At 40.6% G+C, this 19,348-nt stretch overlaps 1 protein-coding gene across 4 annotated transcripts in view; it reads left to right on the top strand.

The window, feature by feature from the left end:
* ARID1B (AT-rich interaction domain 1B) overlaps positions 1-19,348 on the top strand; it is a 325,953-nt gene that overhangs the window by 232,048 nt on the left and 74,557 nt on the right. For all 4 annotated transcript variants that reach the window (XM_035538357.2, XM_050709609.1, XM_050709608.1 and 1 more), the window contains one exon: positions 9,553-9,642. In XM_035538357.2, the coding sequence (XP_035394250.1) occupies positions 9,553-9,642 (90 nt within the window). The remainder of the gene's footprint in view (positions 1-9,552; positions 9,643-19,348) is intronic.

The following is a 19,348-nucleotide window of genomic DNA, read 5'->3' as shown; positions in this document are numbered from 1 at the left end:
TTTGCTCCGTAGGTAGATAAGGAGTTGGAATTGCCAAGTGGGTTTTCAGAAAGTAACCAGGAGAGAGCAACTGGCTCTGACAGCGAGCTTTGCTGTTTGCTCCCCATCCCCAGATAACAGTGGACTCAAATTATTGTGATGTGTTGATTGATTACAGCCGTTAAGTTTCTTAGTAATCAGTTTCATCACTTATTCTCAATTCACGCTTGCACCTTTGATTTTTCTTCCACAACAGGGTGATGCGGGTTGTCGTTGACTAATGAAGAACAGAATTGGTTTCGGCATGAGACAAACGGAATGCCGACACCAATCCCAAAATGCATTAATCTTTAATAATCCACATCTGCATGTTTATAAATGATATAACCAGGGGTTGCTAATGTTGATCCTCCCCCTTCCAAACAGCAAGTGACACGGGAGCGGTGTCGGCGGGCGGCAGGCGGGGCGAGCGGCTGTGTGCCGCCCGCGCGACCTTGCGGAGGGAGCGACCCGGAGGAAAGTTCCCAGCTGATGAAAAACGCGTGGGGAACCGCTCTGCTTCTGCACCAGGCTGAGGAGCTTATCGCTGTTGGGCAAGATGAAATGTGGCATGATAGATCTTGTCTTCAGGAAGATCAGACCCACCAAATGTTTGTTGGAGGCTGGGTTGCCTCCAGGTGCTTTCAGCCTTTTTGCATGCAACTCGCCATTTCCCCCTCTTCCCTGAGAACTGCGCTGGCTGTGCAATGTGCATTTTAATGCAGTAAGAGAAACTACAGATCGTCTAAGAAGGGTTTGTTCCTTTTGAGGATAGGATTAATGAGAGCGCACGCATTTTACTACTTAAATGCCTATTAATCACAGGCGATAGAGTAGTACAAGAAGTAGCAGGCAGGACAGGCAAAATAGTTCGTTGCCACATATCAGCTCTGCTCCACTTTCCACCTACCTGCCCGAACTTGAGAGGCTCAGAAGCAGGGAGGAGTGAAACTCCACCAGAGCTAACGCCACCTGATGATTAATATTGATTCGGAACAATTCCTGCATGGAGACGGATCAAAGAAAAAAGAAATACGGATTAAAAAATGCAATTTGATTTCACGTTTACATTTCTTTGGCATCTTGCGTGATTTTACACCGGAAATATTATAAATGAAAGTTGATACATGGTTTTGTTAAAATTTGGCAATAATAAAATCAGGACTGAAGGTTTCTGTTAGGTGACAGATACTGGAAGTTTCTTGTGCTTCTCAGGCTCTTAAAACTGGTAGCTACAATGAGGAACAGTTTAGAGAAAAACTTTCCTTGTAGTAATAAATGAAGCCTAGAGAATGGGCACGGATAATGAAAAATTCTTTCTTTTGGAACTTGGATTTACTTCCTAAATGGAATTCTTGTGCTTTAAGTTTCAGGTGTGCGACAGGGTAGGTTTCGTTTCTGGAAGGAAGAAATGAGCAAAATATAATGAGGAAATACTGCCCTGTCCTTTGTTAAGAGCGTTTAGTTATTTAGCACTTGCATCAATAGGAGTTTTATATTCTGGTTAACTGACATTTTATAAAGAAGTTGAGAATGTTTTTTCTCTAGCTGAAGCATATGCTTTTTGCTTTAACAAACATGTAATGTCACGTCCCGAGTAATTACGAATGACTAAATCCATGCAGCCTTTCAGTCTAAACGTGAGCAAAGCTATCATTTTTATGAAAGGCTTAAAGGGACAGTGTAAGAAATACGGTGCGGTTCCAGGGCTTGGATCAGTCACTAAAGAACACAGACGCTTCTCTCGCTGTTTTACACTGATTTCAGAAAATACAGCTTAGAAAATCTAAAGGCAATTCAAAGGTACTGTGGAGGTGTGAGAGAATGCGCTGGCTGGGCGAGCTGCTGCCGCAGCCTCTCCAGCCCCCTCTCATCCCAATTTGCACCGTTGCTTTGGAGGGACGCGGTGGCACAGAGTGCAAAACATGTGGCGGGGCGGTTAAATGAGACTTTAGAAAAGAAAAAAAAAATGAAGTCAGTGGCTGAGCTTTGAAGAGGTCTGTCTAGTGCGGAGCAGTGAGCGAGTGGGGAAAAAAGGAGCAAGCGCCTCATCTAATCTTTCTCCTGGGGACCCAGGTGGACAAATTGGCAACCCTGTTCACAGCCCTCCCCCCCTTCTCCTTTGTACCGTAAGAACTGCTAATCGGATCCATGCTGCTGCAACTGTGGTTAGTTATTAACAGAATAAAAGCAGATTTCTTCAAAAGAACGGGTTGGGGAAAACGGCTATACAAAATTGCAAGGTTGTTAGAATCTTAAATGCACAGCGGTCGATTTTTTCCTATTCTGAATTATACGCTGAATACAGTCTTTCATCTGTCACTGTGCCCGTTTCTTCAGAAGGCAGCCAAACATTAAGCTTCTCAAACAAAAAAAAAGTGTTTGAAAGAGGAAAAATATTGGGGAGGAGGAAGAATAGGAAAATGAGGAGGAGAAATCAGGTTTTGTTTTTATTAATTTGGCCTGGTGAGAGAAATACGAGCTTGCCGCTTCTATTCAGTTCCTGCGTGCCAGCCTCCGTGAGCCACCATTTCTGAATGCAGGGATTAGAGAAGATTTAACTGGTTGCTATCCTGGGCTGCGCGAGTCTGGATTGGCCTCCAGCAGAAATAGCGTGTGCTGTGAACTCTCCCGAGCTTCATGGAAATAATGCATTAAATGAGCGCGGAGCTAGGCAGGGGTGGGAGTCGAAAGAATTTGATCCCCCGAAATGAAACTTCTCATAACTGTAAAGTGAAATTACAGGTCTAGAAGGGGTGTTATTGAGGATAGGGAAGCAGTGATCCCTAGGTTTAGGCTGACTTACGCCTTCGCTTATATAAATAAATAAATGACGTGCCCTTAATTTTGAGGGGCTCTAGTGCCTTCCTGGTTTGCAGCAGGATTTCGAAATTTGCTGGAGAGGAATAATAGTTGTCAAGCAGACAGGTGCTCTCTGTGGCCTGCTGAAAATCCATTCGTATTTGGATGAGTCGCAGCCTTTTGAAAATTTCTATTGACAGCTGACTTCGGGCTTCTTGCCAAAATCTCAGGAAAAAAAAAATAAAAAAATCGGTGATGCTGCTGCGGTGCTCCACTTCGGTCCAAACGCCAAGGTGGCTGCTGGATGGGGTGTAGATGAAACAGGGCCTCCTGCCGCGGCTGTGCTGCTCCCTTTCCCTCCCAAGCAAAGAAAGCTTTTGCCTGCGGGGCAATATTTGCTTTCCTGCAACTTGACACTCAGCCCATTGTCAGTTTAGGTGGTACTAGCAATTATTTCACTTTATACTCCTGAGTATTTCTTAATAGTCTTCATACCTTCCTCAGGGGTTATACAACCTGGGAATAAAACATGGACGGCCAATTTGGCAGATACCAGCTTCAGCCACATAATTCTCTTCCCCCCCCCCTTTTTTTTTTAACAAGAAAATGGCCTATAATACAATGAATTATTCTGTAGCGAGGGTGACATTTGGATGGTGTTCCATAAGTAATACCTTGGGACCACACGCTGAATAATGAGGATGAAACAAGATACTGAATAGCTACCTCGTCCTGTCAGTGTCATCTTTGTTTTAGAACTGAATGTTATATCATGTCAAACAAGTAGCTCCTGGTCATGAAATAAAGATGTTTATGCTGTTGCATATGTGTGAAGAAAAGTCAGAGTTAAGGTTCTGTGGGACACCGTAACTCAGTGTTGCATATTTTTTAATGCAGATTTTAGAGTAATTTAGCCCTTGAGTTATGGTGACTTCTGTGGTACTTGATCAGAACCCAGTCCTTGATATGTTGAATATAATACAAACACGAAGAACATGTAGTGTAACCTTTAAGGATTAGCAGTCAGAATTACGTACTGTGACAATATTTTTACCTGTTGATGATTTTAAATGTCTTGTGAGCGATACTCACGTATGTTGGTGAATCCGGTGTCTTTGGAGAATGATGCATTTGTTTTAAGAGGCAATATGGAAAATCAGGGCCAGGCCCAACAATATTTTTGATAACTTTGCAATGTGGAACATCCCTAAATTTGGCTGAAGTTGACAATCTCCACACTTGCAGCCGCTTTGCGCTGCTGCAGTGGAACAAATCGGCTGCTTGCGGTCTCACCTTCAGGCAGCCACGCGGCCACCGGCCAAAACCACCCCAAGGCTGGAGGGCTCCGGGCTCCTCCGGAGCTCCCAGGTCGCAGAGGTGGAAATTGGCTGAGTGAGAAGGCAGCAGTGGATTGCCAGCGCTGCCGTCAGCAGCAAGGGGTTGTCAGCTGCAGCACGGTGCTGAGCGGAGCCAGCAGGCTTGGTTCGAGCACAGGTGCCTGCGTTTCCCTCCCGGGTGGTGCAGCAGGGCCCTGGCTGTGTGAATAGCCAAGATATGGTCTGAAAATCTGAAAAGGTGCTCATGCTGCTGACCTTTTAAAGTATCTGTTACGATGTGATTACAAGGAAGACTTTAATATTTCGTGCGTCTTAATTTGAGGAAACGCAGACAACACTTGGTTTTTGTTCACATGAGTACGTCACTTTAAAAATACTGATGATACAACAGGAAGCTTGGTTACAATGCATAAATTAAGGAAGAAAATAATCTTTCTTCTTCAGAGGTCACAGGCTCTGTAAGATGAAAGAGATAACACAAACCACATGATCAGTCTCCCTTTATGCTGCCCATAGAAAAACTTCTTTCCTTTAAGGTCATTTGCACCTCACTTCCAATTTCCTGAAAAGCCCATTTAAAACAATCCCATACAGAAGCCTATTTATGATCTTTCATTTCTGATGTAGGGATCTGAGACCGAGTGTCCCTTCCGGTCTGTGAGCCTTTACTGTCACATTGACTGTGATATAATCCCATTATTTTATCAGGTTTCATCTTAATACTCACTAGGTTTCCTGGACCTCATTATTCCTAAAAGGAAGTTGTTTCAAATTCCAGTAATGGTTTGATGATCATCCTAAACATTGTGCTCTCTTCCCTCCCTGATATTTAGCTGCAAATACATTTTAAAAAAGACGTCACAAAATAACAGCTTTACTTTTTGCCATGCTAACTAATATGCCTTCCTTCAGTCTCCCGTCATGTCATGCTCATAGCCATTCTCAGTTCCCATTCCAGTTAGCATTAGGCTTTTTTTAATTTTGTGTTCGTGAGGGCTCATCAATGGCACATCAGCAGTGGCGTATGTTTCCTTACCTCCACTGGAAATAATTCTCCTAATTCATCCTAATAATATATATTTTTTTTGATTCAGGGTGACAGCAAATGGTTAGTTGTAATTATCAAAAAATATAGTCAGATTTTCCCTCCTTGCCTTCTCCCATTTATAATTGATAATCCTATAGCTTTTCAGTTAGAAAAGGCCTCTTTCTGGTCTGTAAGTATAGATCTTTGCATTTTTGTTACTCCAGCACAAAAGGTGGTCCAGTTTCCTAGATAGTATTTTGATCATCTGTGTTATTATTGACTATGCTTCCCTACTTAGTAGTTAACCAATGTGATTAATAGAGTCCTAGTGCTTAATTCCTAAAATAGATTGAGAATTGTCCCAAATACGACCCACAAGATCTTTAACTTCTGACTTTCCTACAGCCTGATGTTCCCCTTTCAACACAGTCTGTTTCTGTGATCAGTCCCCCTGGTCCCCATTTCCCAGTTTCTTACGCATCTTAAAATTCTTGTACTGATATCCCTCCTTCCCTCTTTAACCAGTAATTTCCCAGGGGGAACCTGTTATCACTGAAGTGCTTTCTTGATTCAATTGTTCAGGCGCAATTCTGTGAGGTATTGTCCAGAGCAGTACCGAGCACTGCTACCAAGCATCCTCCAGCGTCATTACATTGATGGGAGCAGAGAGCCCTCAGCATGTTTCAAAACGTTACTGATTTGGGCAGTAACTCATCGTAAGGACCCCTCCCCAGCAGGATATCAAAGGTCTGCTCTTTCTTGCTACGTTGGCTCTAAGGAATTTACTTTTTACACTTTAACTGCAAATTTCATGGCTACCGTTATAATGCAATCACCGTTTAGTACTTTTCTCAGACCACCTTTTCCAAAGGTACAATGAATGCAGTCTTCTATTTCAAGCAAAGATTTACAGAGTCTCATGCAAAATGTTTAAAAGCATTTCTAACATAATTTTTAAAATAGAAAACCAGCTTATAACTATGTTATTAAGTAGTTCAAATTGTCTCACCTCGTCAACTGAGTTTACTTTGTTAAAAAAAAAAAAAAAGTACAATGTATAAGGTAAGCTGCTGCTTTCAGTAGTTTTAGCAACTAATTTTAAGATAGTTATATACATTTTAAAATCATTTTGCTCCTCTGTTAAATCTAGGTGAAAGAATGAGTGTGGCATTATCTACCCTTTTAACATGCATTATTGTATTTGCTGTGATTTTGCATAAGAAAAATATTGTGAAACATCAGTAGTGTTTACTTTGCAGAAGTTTTGGCGGGTAAAGTATCTCAGCAGTGTGATAACAACACTATACAAAACATGGGAAAAGGGCATTCCTGTTTAAACTTCCATCTGCGTACCATTGGGTCAAAAGAGGCAGCAGTCTGTCAGTGAAAAAAACGGTGTTTTTTTTTTTCCTCTTACATAGCCGTAGAAATGATGTTTAAAAAGAAAATAGATTGTTTTCTTTTGTAGAAGTTTTCCTTCCCTAATAAAATACAAAAGTCTGTTCATGTATAATTTAAAGCAGCTTCCAAGAATACCAGCTACTGTACTGGCTGAAAGGGAGAAGGATTAATATCATTTAAAGGAAAGAAATAAAAAATCTTTAAGGTCATTTCTTTTCTTGACAAAGGAACTTTGAAAGCATGGCAGACAGGATCTTCAAAGGTTTTTAAAAGTCCCATCATCCACTCCCAATCAATAGGAGTTAGATACCCAAATTAAGAGTTCAGTTAAAGCCTTCAAAGGTATTTGGGTGCTTAACTTCCTTTTACTTTTCAGATCACTTCTAAGGATAGAATGACAGGCCAACTGAAAATATTTTTGTGCAGTACTCCGTGTGTCCAGCACCTGGATAATTTGTAGTACCCAGTGATAATTAACATAATGGCCACTTCTGTTGCAAATTCATTCCTTGTTTGAATGTGTGTAGAGTTGGTTGTCTCGTTTATGAAATTGTTTTCTTGTGTGAAACAACAACTTTGGTTTCCAGTTTCTTTCAATACCAAAAAACAAACAAACAAACAGAATGCAGACTTTAAAAATGAACTAAAATAGCATTAATGTTTACAGAGGTTATAAACATTTTCAGTGAATTTGCAAAACTCCTGAGGTTGGATTCCCAAAGGATGCAGATGAAAATAATTTTTGTAACATGTCGTATATGCTCAGTTCTAGAGTTTGACTTTCCCTGTCTGTGCTTGCACATCTGCATGTGCAGGATAAGGCTTCTGCCAGATAATTGAACTTATTATCAATGTAAAAAGTTAAAGACCTGCTATAAATGTAGTCAAAATATGTTGCCTAGTACAGATCTTCCATGCCATATTAATGTCTCTTAAAGTTTGCCAAGCCTCCACCTGGTGGGGTCCCACTGGGAGCTGTGGGGTGCAATCAGGAGTACCTCTGCCTCTACTATTAAGTATTTTGAAAAATCTTAGATGGTTTTCAGGGAAAAAAAAAAAAAAAAAAAAAAACAGTCAAAATTTACTGGAAGCACTCTGTCTGATAGCGGTGCCTCGGGCATGCGCGGTGGTAGTGGCAGCTTGCTGTGCGTTAGCATGGCGCTACTTCTTGTGTTCAGTTCGAGCCACCGAATCCTTTCTGTCAAGCAGAAGGTGTTCACTACAGTGCAGGCACGTACTGTTGCCACAGCCTGCCCATGAGTGTCATCGAAACAAGTCTGTTTGTTCAGTCACACACCCTGGGGCTCCCGGCCAGGCCGTGGATCCCGGACCTGCGGGCGCCAAGTGGCATCGTTGGGCCTCCAGCCCAGCGTCAGTGTCTCTGAGACCACTGTCACAGCCGCTCATGCTCGTGTTGCCCGTCATGTTTCTTAGCACACAGGCACCTCAGCTGAGTAGTTAGGAGGTGGTCACACCCTACATTTTATGGTTTTTCCTTTTGTTCATTGCAGTTCTCTCATTGCTTTGGCTCCAGTGCACAGGCCTGCCATAGCTGGTGGCTCTGAGGCCGGGAAGCGGCAGGGCAGGGAAGGGCAGGGCAGGCACATCCCCTTTCCCCAGTTTTATTTCCAGCTTTGGGCACTTTGTAGCTCTAAAGAAAGAGCAACCCCTGCTGGCTCTCCTTCAGCTCTGCTCCCAGCTCCAGAAATAGCCACAGGATCCTCGCTTCAGCCATTAAAAATGGTGGCTGCTAAGCACGAGGAAATGATTCTCAGCAGGCACAAATCTATTTCATGTGTTTTTATTCTTTCCATTTCTTTTAAACGGAAAACAATCTGAGCAGTTTCTGAGGATGAGGGATATAAATCTGTCTGCTGCTATTTATACCGTGCTCGTCACTGCAGTGGCTAAGTGCTTAAAATATATACTTGCTGCCTAACCTGCGGTGGTCTTCAAGCTGCTATGGCTGTCGAGAGGAGAGGCGACTCAAACCAGCAGCGACCAGGAGGCCAGGAGATGCCCAGCTCTTGGTCTTCTTCCTCCTATGGGGTGCGAAGCTGCTGCCGTGCTGTAGCAGTGCAATGGGGGTGGCGAGGGCCCTGTGCTGGACGCGGCATTGAATTGTGGCCCAGAGAAGGGACTTCAAGGAGCACCTGCTTCGAGCACTGCGTAGCACTATTGAAAGGGAAGATTTAGTGTCCTAAGCCTCACAGGCAGCATTGTGTGTGCCATTCTTCCTCTTTGGGTGGGTAGACAGCTGTGGGTAAACTGGGGGTGTCTTTGAACAAGGCCATAGAAATGAGCCTGTCTGTTCTGGATGGATATTTCAGTAAGCAAATATCTTCCCTTTGCCTTATTTGAATAATAAGATACCCCTTTTCTGTCTGCTCCCTTTCAAACATGCTTCACGTTTACCATGCACACCTACGTATTACTCTTTATTCCCATGTTCTGTGTGGACATTCAAATAACATTAAAACCACTGATTCATTGAAATACTTTTTATTGTTGTTAGTCATTTTTGTATTGACTGAATTTTTCATTGGTAATATTGCTGGCAGTGGGCCATGTCTGCCTGGCTGGAGGCCAGTTTAAGCTCGGCAGGATGAGCCCTATTGTTCAGCAGACTTGGATTTTGTTAAACTCTCTAACAGAAATATGTGTCAGGAGATTTGCAGCTATAAATTGGATCATGTCGGTGAGGTTGGGAACTCGCTCAATACAAAATTGTACATTCCGCCATGCCTGTTGCTAAATATGTTTATGCATCTTTCCTCCGTGGGTTTCCAAAGCAAAAAATGAAGAAAAAAAAAATGAAAAAAGCTGAACCTGTTGAGCTCTGTTTTTAACTTATACAGCTGGTACTTTCTTTGATGTTAAGTGGTTTAAAAATGCAGCAAGGCTTGGTTTTGTGCATTGCAATGTTAAAAGCAAGTCTATTTTCCCTTTCTTCTCTGTGTGTTACAGGCAGTCAGATGCCACCGCAGCCTCCTGGCAGCCAGTCAGAATCCAGCTCCCACCCTGCTTTGAGCCAGTCACCAATGCCACAGGACCGAGGTTTGTTAGGTGTTTGGGTTTTTTTTATAGTTGGTGCCGAGTTCAGTCTTCATTTTAAGTTGCACATTAGTAATGTGAGATTTCCTGGTATTTTTTTTTCCTTTTCCCAGAGAAAATAATGCCAATCCTTATTTTAAAAGGCTCTGGGGGTTTCCTTCTCTGGGGAAAGAGCAATTGAATAGCAGGTTTTACCAAAACATAACTGGAAACAAGGTCTTTTTAAAATACAGTGAATACCCAGAGTATAAAAGCAGTTTTCTGTAAATGATTGATTTATGTCCTAGAAAATTCAACTTTTTGTTATCTGTCTTGGAATGGAGATCTACAGAAAGTACTATAGAAATTTTAGTAGCTACAAGCACTGTAGTTTTGATACTGTTCTTAGAATTCTCGTCTCTGATGTCTTTGCACGGACGTGATAGCTAGTGCTCTAGCCAGTTCTAGAAATAAAAATATCTTTAAATATAAAGGGAAATAAACTATTTAGGTCAAATAGTTCGAAGATTTGGAAATTCTACAAGGAAAAACCTTGCAGGCAGTAGCACTGTTCTAAAACATTGCTTCCTAGCAAGCGCTCACCAAAATAAATGGAGAAATATTTTTTCTTAATGTTACTGTTTGTAAACGTTAAGCCCTTTTCCTTTTGCCTCCTTCCTCCCTAGCTCACAAAAAAAAGAATTATTACAGCCTTCTCACAAGGCCATATGATCAACTGCTGTAAACTGGGCATCCTGTCCATGCAGTGGTTAACATGTGCTAGCAACAAGCTTGCAAAACAGACACATGATAACTGTGATAAACATGGAGTTATTTATGAAATGCCCCTCCTAAAATGTCTTGCTACCAGAAATATTCCAAGTAGCACCATATGGGGATACCATAAATACTAGAAGTTTTCTCACAGTGAAACAAGTTGAACTCACAGAATGACAAATTTCTGGGACAGCATCCAGGAGAAACGAAGAGGATTCACAAAGAGGAGGAAAGAGTCCTAATTTTTGCTATTTTTCTGTGTTGGATGTCACCTCCTCCAGGAATGCTGATTAATGAGAACATTAAATAGAGAATTCCACATTCAACTCATTTATTTTATTTCCTTTGCAGGTCATTCTTCATACATAGTTAGTGCAGGGACTTACTTTCCCTTAAAATGTGTTTTAGAGTAACGTACGTGCTTGGTGAAGAAGAGTGGCCTCATTACCCGATACAAAAGTGTTATGTTTTGTAGGACAGAATGTCACAAGACAGTGGGAGTGCATCAGGTTGAGGCTTTGAAGACCCAAGCGTCTCCGAAAGATGTGTGCATTTCTTGGCATGATTGGGTCTTGGCACTAAATGTGGCACTGCTCAGTAATAAGTGTTTCTGCAGTGTGTGTTTCTCTCCTGGCGTTGGGGGATGAGTTAGGTGGATCTGACTGAGCTGTACGGTTTGGTTGAACCTTTTGACTGTTCTTACAGGACAAAACCGGGCATCGGTATATGGTCAGGGGAGACAGAGAGGCATGCAGAAGTAAAATAAAGAAGACAGCTACTAAAACTGGGAAGTCAAACAAGTATATAACAGCGAGGAAAATAAAATTTACAGGTTGATTTAGTGTTGTTCTTCATCTATGGGGGGAATAATTGTGGGCATGTTCTTAGAGGGAATGTGTTCGGGAATGTTAACACAATTTTTTCACATTTCATATGTAGAATCTGGTGTAATATGCATGATCCTTGTGACCCATCTTGTACAAGAAGTTCATTTGTTTCATGCAGAAGATATGAAATTTGTAACTAGCTAGGTCATATTGATTTTGCAGAATGCGTTCCCCAAAGCTTCCCTAAAGTCTGCGCTATACGTGCATAAACACGCGTGCATTCCCTTTTGCGCCCTGTCATTGATTAGAGGCTCCTTTGAAATGGAAAACTTCACCTTTTAAAAAGGCTGTTACATTAGTTGATTCCTTTGCTTGCTTGAACTGGTTTCCACTGAACTTGAAGACAGGAAGGAGGGGGAGTAATGGGGACTCAAAGGGAAGGTGCTTGTCATTTACTGATAAAAACCTGAGCAGAAAATCGTTGCTGCTAAGGACACCTGATCCATAGGCATTTGTTACAGTAATTTAAACTCATGGCTTACTGATGCACTTTCTACCAAAAAAAAAAGGAAAAAAATGAAAACAAAAAGCCTAGAGACCCTTCATAGGATAAGGTAAAGTTATTTGGTTTAGTACTTTGTATAACATTTCTTTCCTTATTTAGAGAGATAATTGAATGAATAACAGGCTGCTAACAGTTTCCTGAAGAGAATCCTTTGCTCTCAATGCTTGAAAAAAAAAATGTTATCTATCAGATATTGTAAAATTTGATTATCAGGTGGAGTCTGAACTGTAGCACTTCTGGATGCTAAACCACTACCTTGAACCATTAAGTTTACACATCTTTATTATTGAAGTGTTTGATTATATTTTATCCTACTTTACATGGTTACTCAGCACCCAGCTGGGACTTCTTATGTTTGCCTGCCTAAGGCTATACATCCCTGTCATACAGTGCAGTATGAAGCAATGGGCATATGAAAAGCATGTGAAAATGAGCATATGAGCACGTGAAAATGTAGTCGTGGCTGTTGAAGCTAGTCATTGAAACTTACTGCTGGGAGGGATCCATGTTTTGCTCTTTGTTTCTCATATAGCTACTCCAGGTTTTTCTTTACTGTGACCAAAAGTAGATTTTTTATTTTCTGTATTTATAAATTTTAGTTACATCAGCCTCTAGAAGTAGGGAAGCAGCAGTACCTCAGCTGTGGTACCCATTTGGCGAATACTTGAAGTACAGGGACTTAGGTTCCCTATTCTCAACTGCACCAACCTACCTGATCTGTTGAAGTTTTGGAAGCTGCACTTTGAGGATGTGCTCAGTAGCCAAAACTGCTCCGTGGGCCAGAAAGTGTCTGTATGGATGAAATAGAAACCAGCATATCCAAATTAACCCTCTGAGCTAGTTTCCTGAAGTGTGAAAAGGAAGTCTTCTATCCTGAGCTTTAGTTTATACTCCCACTCTTACTTTTGCAACCTAAGGGAGATGTCCATTACCAGATGTGTGTATGGATATTCACGTATGTAACCACTACTAGGAGAAAACGTGTCACAATAATGCTGAAACAGACACTTTCACTCTGGGAGAAATGAATGGTTCCTTACCTAATTTTGAAAAAGCATAGAAAACATACCAATTTTAAGTAATATTTTTCATGCTTTTCAAGTTGGGTATCCACACGTCCAGTTTCAATCTCGTATTAAAATAGTGAATTGGGAGCTCCTGAAAACCATTGAATTTAATGGAAACAGTTAATGACTTCGTGTTATTACTCCAGCAAGCACCCTCATAATGGGGATACTTACAGAAGCCTTATTTATTAGTGCAAATGTATATGGGTCAGAATTAATTTTTAAAAAATCTTTAATTGTTTTCCCCTTATAATTTTCACAGCGGTATGTAGTTAAATATTCATGATAATGCTGATGATATGCTAAAGGTCTGAAATAGATCTGGAGCCTCAAAATCAACACAGGTTATTTAACCCTTTTCATCTAATGCACCATTGGGGACTTGCTCAGTGAAATCCCAGAGCACTGGAATAATTAGAAGATAGTAATGAGGATTTAATTAGTCCTTGAGATATGCTGAAATAGGACCACTGAGAACTTTTCTGTTTGGACATGGATTGCAAGCAGAATTGATGGCGTTGCAGCTGCTGTGATGTGCTGGAAAATGTATTCTGTAGCTGGAGGCAGTTTCATGGCACCATTCTGTGCCTGTCAGATCTGTGTGGAAAGTGCCCGGAGTAAGCACCTCCAAAATTGTTGAATAGTAGCCTTCCTCTTCTCCATCACCTTCTCCCAGTACCTTTTCTTTTTTCTATTTTTTCTTTTTCCTTTTTTTCTTTTTTTTTCTTTTTTTTCTTTTTGTCATCCTTTCCATTCTGGCTGTTTATTTCTGTCTGCTGTTGACACGATCTAGCTTTTGAGGATTGTTGTACAGTTATATGCTCTGTGAAAACATATCACAAACAGGGACAAGGAGTAAGAACAGGCTTGTAGGAGTACAGGTGTTATACTAAGCAAAATTGGGATCTTTTTGACACAAGTGCTTGTAAGCTTTATCTTCAGATCTAGACCTTATTTAGCATTATATCTTCACAGAAGTGATATTTATCAGTAGCTGCAATATAGTAAATTTAAATAGCTTTTTTGGCAGCCAAGATGTTATCCAGCAAGAGGTAGTAACAGATGGGATGTGATCAGGCATTTTGATGTTCTCTTTGTGCTTCCCTATAAACACTAAGTAGCAACTGAATTTCTCTAACTACAATTTCCTAATTTGCCCATTAGATTTCATACAGGTATTTTTATCCCCTTGAACTGTTTTGTGGGCATGCTTATTTATACATGGTCATCACATAAATTCCACTGTCATATATCTAACAAAATATAAATGTTTTTTCCTGCATTGAGGACACAGAATACCAATCTGGTATTTTGCCCCTACGATTTCTGATCAGATTTATGGTTTAATACTGACATTTGATGGTAGAGATTCTTTTCCCTGAAATCTATTTTCTTCTTAAAAAAAAAAAAAAAGAAACTAGAAGGAAGAAAATAGATCAAAGAATTCTTAGTGCAACAAAAAAGATACTTATAGTTTGCTTTTAGATCTTAAAAAGACTTTTTCCCTGCGAATACCTTTTTTGCTGCCATTTGGGGATTTGGGATCTATTCAGAGCACTGAGGAGCTAGAGAATAAAATGATTCTTGTCATTAAAATTCTTCTGCTTGCCATGTTAACGATGACACCACTTAAGGTTAAATCAGACTTGGTAATAAGTTTACTTGATGTAGACTGAAGTGTTTCAGGCTCTTAAAGAAAGATGCTTGAGACATGCACTGAGTGCAAAGCCACAGGTATGTGTGAGTGCCTCTTCTGCACATTGTATTCTCCAAGTGGGTCAGTACAGGGGAGCTAAGCTCCAGCTGGTATACAGGAACACCGTGCCAGGCTGGGAGAAAAATCTTCATGCCCAGAAAACTGGGGTTAGATGAATTGTGCCCTCAACAGCCAGAAAAGTGCTTCGTGTAAGGAGAAAAAGTAGGCTGTAGTTGAAGATGTCACATGTCTTTTGAGGGAATTATTCCATTACAAGGTTAGCCGTGTAGAACATCTCTTTCATCACAAGTGATGTGACAGACCGTATCAGCACTCCCATCCCCACTTCTTTTAAAGGATGCACAGGAACATACAGAATTGATCTGTATGTGAAGGCAGGGCCATGCATGGAGCCATGCACTGAACTTCTTCAGTGACTCAAAAAGTTACGTTAGTTTCTCAATTCAGTAAGCATTAAATTTATCAGCAGTCTTCAAAAGCATCAGTCCATCCTTTTTTTTTAACTGTTTTTTTTTAATTGATTGAAAATTTATTTTTTTTTTAAATTGACTGAAAAAGTCCTGATGCTTTAACTTAGATATAAAAAAGTAATTTAATCTTCCTTTCATTTGAAATGTGTTGGTCTGATGAGCAGGGCTGTTGTTTGTTGCTTTTTTAATGTAAACACACTTCTTTGCTGTTTTTGTTGCAGTAGCATCCAAAGGCCCCATTTTTGTACCCGTTGTAGTGTACTGCATCATACACCAACGTAAGCTTTTGCTGTGCAATGTGTGTGCCTTACAATGAAGAATCAAGACCTTTGGGATCACAGGTTACTGGTTCTCACACAGAGCTGTGGGAGAGAAGAGTTTTGTGCCTGTTTTTCTGTCATGCGTTGAAGGAAGGCTTGCTCTTCTGGCTTTGAACGTATTTGGAGTGATACTACTGTGCCAAACCAGGTTAATTCTTAAAGGAATCAGTCGCCATTTCAGGATGTTGGCTGCAGGCTGTACTTGGATTTCAGACATATACCAGCCAGAGTCAGCTTTAGGTTGATCTGATTAGTTGTGGTGTGCACTAAATATGCAGCAGTGCTGGCTGTCTGCAAGAGGACAGGGTATGATTTGCATGTGATAAGGCACTCTGGGAGAGGGCAAACCTGCAGAAGTAGGATTTGAAATAGGTAATAATATCTGTACATTCAAAACCTGGAGTCAGGTCTCCCAAGTAAATTCTGTATACTAGCAGCTGGTCATTGCTTTCTTCTTGCTGATGTTAAATCTTGTTATGCTTGGGGATGAATCTTTATTTCATTTTTTAAACTAAATTGGGGATTCTCTTTTTGAGATTAGGGAGTAGAATTGAATTATTCTGAGAGTTTATATAGTTGCCAGCACAGAGACTTCTCAATAGAAAAGTTTCCACTGACTTCATTAGACAGACTTCAGATTCCCTGCCCCTGGGCTCAGGGAGTGAAGTAAGCCACAAGCCGCCATCGATGAAGGACTTGACAAAGCATCACTCGATGTTCCTGCCACCAGGCTCACTGCAAAGTTGTGAGCACCGTCCATGTCCCTGGGACAGCCTCCCATCATGGCCTATAAAACTCCGAGCCACCTGTGCTCTGCCTGCGTAACAGCATCATTGCTTCAAGGACGCCCTGCTCCCTCGGCACCTGGGTTAACCTTTTTATGAAGCTTCTCTAAAAATAAAGAACTTTGGATCTAAGGTCCTTTATGTCTTTTTAAGTTCATATGTAGGGCAGTGAGCTGAAATCTATATAATAATGTGTGTATTAATAGCTAACACTAGATAGTTCTTTTCATCCCAAAGGATCCCAAAAGGCTGCAGAATAAACACTTGTCAGGGAACAGCTGCAAATCAAGGAAGGGAAGAATCAGTCAAATCATAACTCATGGTAAAATAAGACCGAGACTAAGACATTTGGGACTGAGGACAACATGCTGATTTTGTATTTTTGAAAAATATTATGATTTATTTTACGTGCATACAAGACAGAAATGAGACACTGTATGTATTTTAGTCGTGTCCACAAAATCCATATATATCTCACGGTATTCAATATATTTACTTCATGAAAAGGAAGATCTGAGTTGAGCCATGGAACCTTTGAACAGAAGTCTCTGGGGAGGTTAAATTTTTCAAACCTGAAATTTAGACCATTAAGCCTGCAGGCCTTGCACATTACACATTGAAAAATGCTGTTCCTTCTTTGCTCTCCTCCGTGATTTTCATAAGTATGCATGTTATTAGGGAAACTTAGACAAATGTTGATTGTATAAAGCAGGCAGGCTCCTCAGGTTTTTCACGTTGCTGCTCAGATTAATTCCAGCAGCCCAAGCTACCCAGTGGAATCGAGGATTTGCTTCAGCTGGGGAGGTGTGAGGGGGTTTGCTTTCGTACTGCAATTCACCATTACCCAGATTTTCCAAGCACTGTAGTAAAAGCATCATGCATAAGGCATGTTACAGTAACAAATTATGTGCAAGATAGTGGATGAGCAATGAGTTTTTGCTCTGTCTGTTTATCAACATCTCTGCAAATGTCTTTCCTTCTCTGAACTTAAAATTTACATCAGAGAGCATTAGGCAAGGTTTGCATTAGGAAAAGGTTAGATATTTCTTCTCCAGCTACCATATGGGTAATCTGTCTGATCCTTCCCCAGATTCTAATTTATCAGTGATAGATTATATGAATTTCAAGGCTAGGCAGTAGCTGAGGGAGGTTTAGGGGTGGGAAAATTTTAAACATTATTGCATGCTATACATAGACAGGGTTTTGTAATATCAGAGAGAGGGAAGCAGGGGAGATTCAGCCAGTTAACCTAATAGCACAGCTGGTAAAACACCAGGGGGTCTGGGTTAAAACCTTAGCTAGGTCATTAGTTTCCATCTTCCCCAAAGCTATTCACATAGTGAAGAGAAGCAGTCAGACAAATACACAGTGAAGAGTCTGTAAGATACATAATGAAGCATAATAAGAAAATACTTTAAAAATAAATAAAACCAATCCAGCGCTTTTTCTTAAATAGAACATTGATCCTTTTGTGAAAAGGAAGAAATACCTCAGTGATCTTTGCAGGAAGCACATATTTTGCTAAAGTGATGTTTTCCAAAACTGCTATTTTATGTACGCAAAGAAACATCGCTGAATGGGTGTGAAGAAATGTGGCAGTCATTCTGCAGACATTAGCTGATGCCAACGTGAAAATGGATTGTCCAGGTACAAAAGAGAAACCGTGTTGCTGTTACTCCGGCCCAGAGAACTTTGCATGTTTTTAGTAGCACCCTGTGCACTTGGAGAAGAAGGAAAGGCTTTATATTTCATGAAGAAATTGCCCAGTGTAGAAATTAATTAATTTTTTTTTTCAGTTAATGGGGAAACAACAAAGAAAAACTTTTTTTTTTGGTGGTGTTTTTTTTTTCTTTTTTTTTCTTTTTTTGTAAAATAGACTGCGATTGGAGAAAGAAGTGAGGAATATATATATTTTTTTAGCTTTTATAAAAATAAAAAATGTATATATCAAGAAGATTATTAGCCTTCTTTAAAGACTAAAGAATAAGCCTCTTAATTTCTCCAGCGTCAGTGGTCTCAGTGCATTCTTTCATGCTGCTACCCTTCAGTTGTAGGAGTTGCTTCTCAGCAGAAGTGTTCACTCGGTAGCAGGGATATTAGCAGAGCTCTAGTGTAGTCACTGCCTGTGTATTACCCGTGTCATTGTTGCTGCTTGGGACACATCTAACAGGCTCATACCAAAGCCATCCAAAGATATTTTATTGGCGCAGTGCTGTAACTTAGCTGTGCTAAATATGGATCAGAATCTTGTTTGCCATCTGTTTGTGAAGGTGTTTTATTGGATTTTTTTTTTTTACCAGCCTATTAACTGGACAGAAATATTGAGAATTAGTATTTACATCATCTAACTGAGGTTTACACTCCAGAAGCTGATCTATTTGGGCTCACCAAGCCATCACCCTGTTGTATATATTACTAAGCTGTATGTTCCATGCATGACAAACATAGGTTTTGTATATACTGTCACCAGTCCAGCTGGGCATATTTTCATAAGGCTATCCTCAAGAAAGTGAGAATAAGAGCTGAGAAAAGTACATCATCTTTAATGTGAAGAAATCTTGTGACTCTGGAGGCCAGTTCTCTCATGCCACCTACGTGGTTTCACTGGATTTACTTGGGCTGCATTCTGGTAGATGGGTCAGACCTTCCCCAGGTTATTCATTACTGTTATTTGTTTAGTCTTGTATAAAATTTCTGGCAGCTTAGATTTTTTTTTTCCCAATATCTAAGTATCTTTCACTGTGACCTTTTTAATGAGCCATTCTGGTGTTGACCACACTGTTAGAAGGCGTTCGTTGTGATACCACCACCGGTCTGTGCAGACAACCTGGTTTCATACTTAGGGTCCTGGTATCTCAGGTTCATGCAACAGTAACAAACTCTTTCAATTACTGAAACTCTCTGTTAGTGTTTGATTTTGTTCTGCTGGGTGTTTCCTCACAGTGCTCTGAGGTGATGACTGTGGGCTGGACAAAAACCCTGATAATGGTTCACCAGTCCAAAGACCTCCTCAGCTGAGGTGCCACCTGAGACTTGCCATCGGAGATGGGCAAGCTAGGGAGAGTTGCAGACTAGCTATGATATTCCTGAGCATCCTTCCATGGTATCAGCTTGCCAAATTTTATTACATTAAGTGCACAGAATATTCTTTCTTGTTTGTTTAGCTCTATCCTGCTACTTCTCATCCAGTGTTGTGTACCTG

Source organism: Cygnus atratus, chromosome 3, assembly GCF_013377495.2.
Source record: "Cygnus atratus isolate AKBS03 ecotype Queensland, Australia chromosome 3, CAtr_DNAZoo_HiC_assembly, whole genome shotgun sequence".
Classification (NCBI taxonomy): domain Eukaryota; kingdom Metazoa; phylum Chordata; class Aves; order Anseriformes; family Anatidae; genus Cygnus; species Cygnus atratus.
The sequence above is the reverse complement of the archived record's forward strand: the minus strand, read 5'-3'. Positions and strand labels throughout refer to the sequence as shown.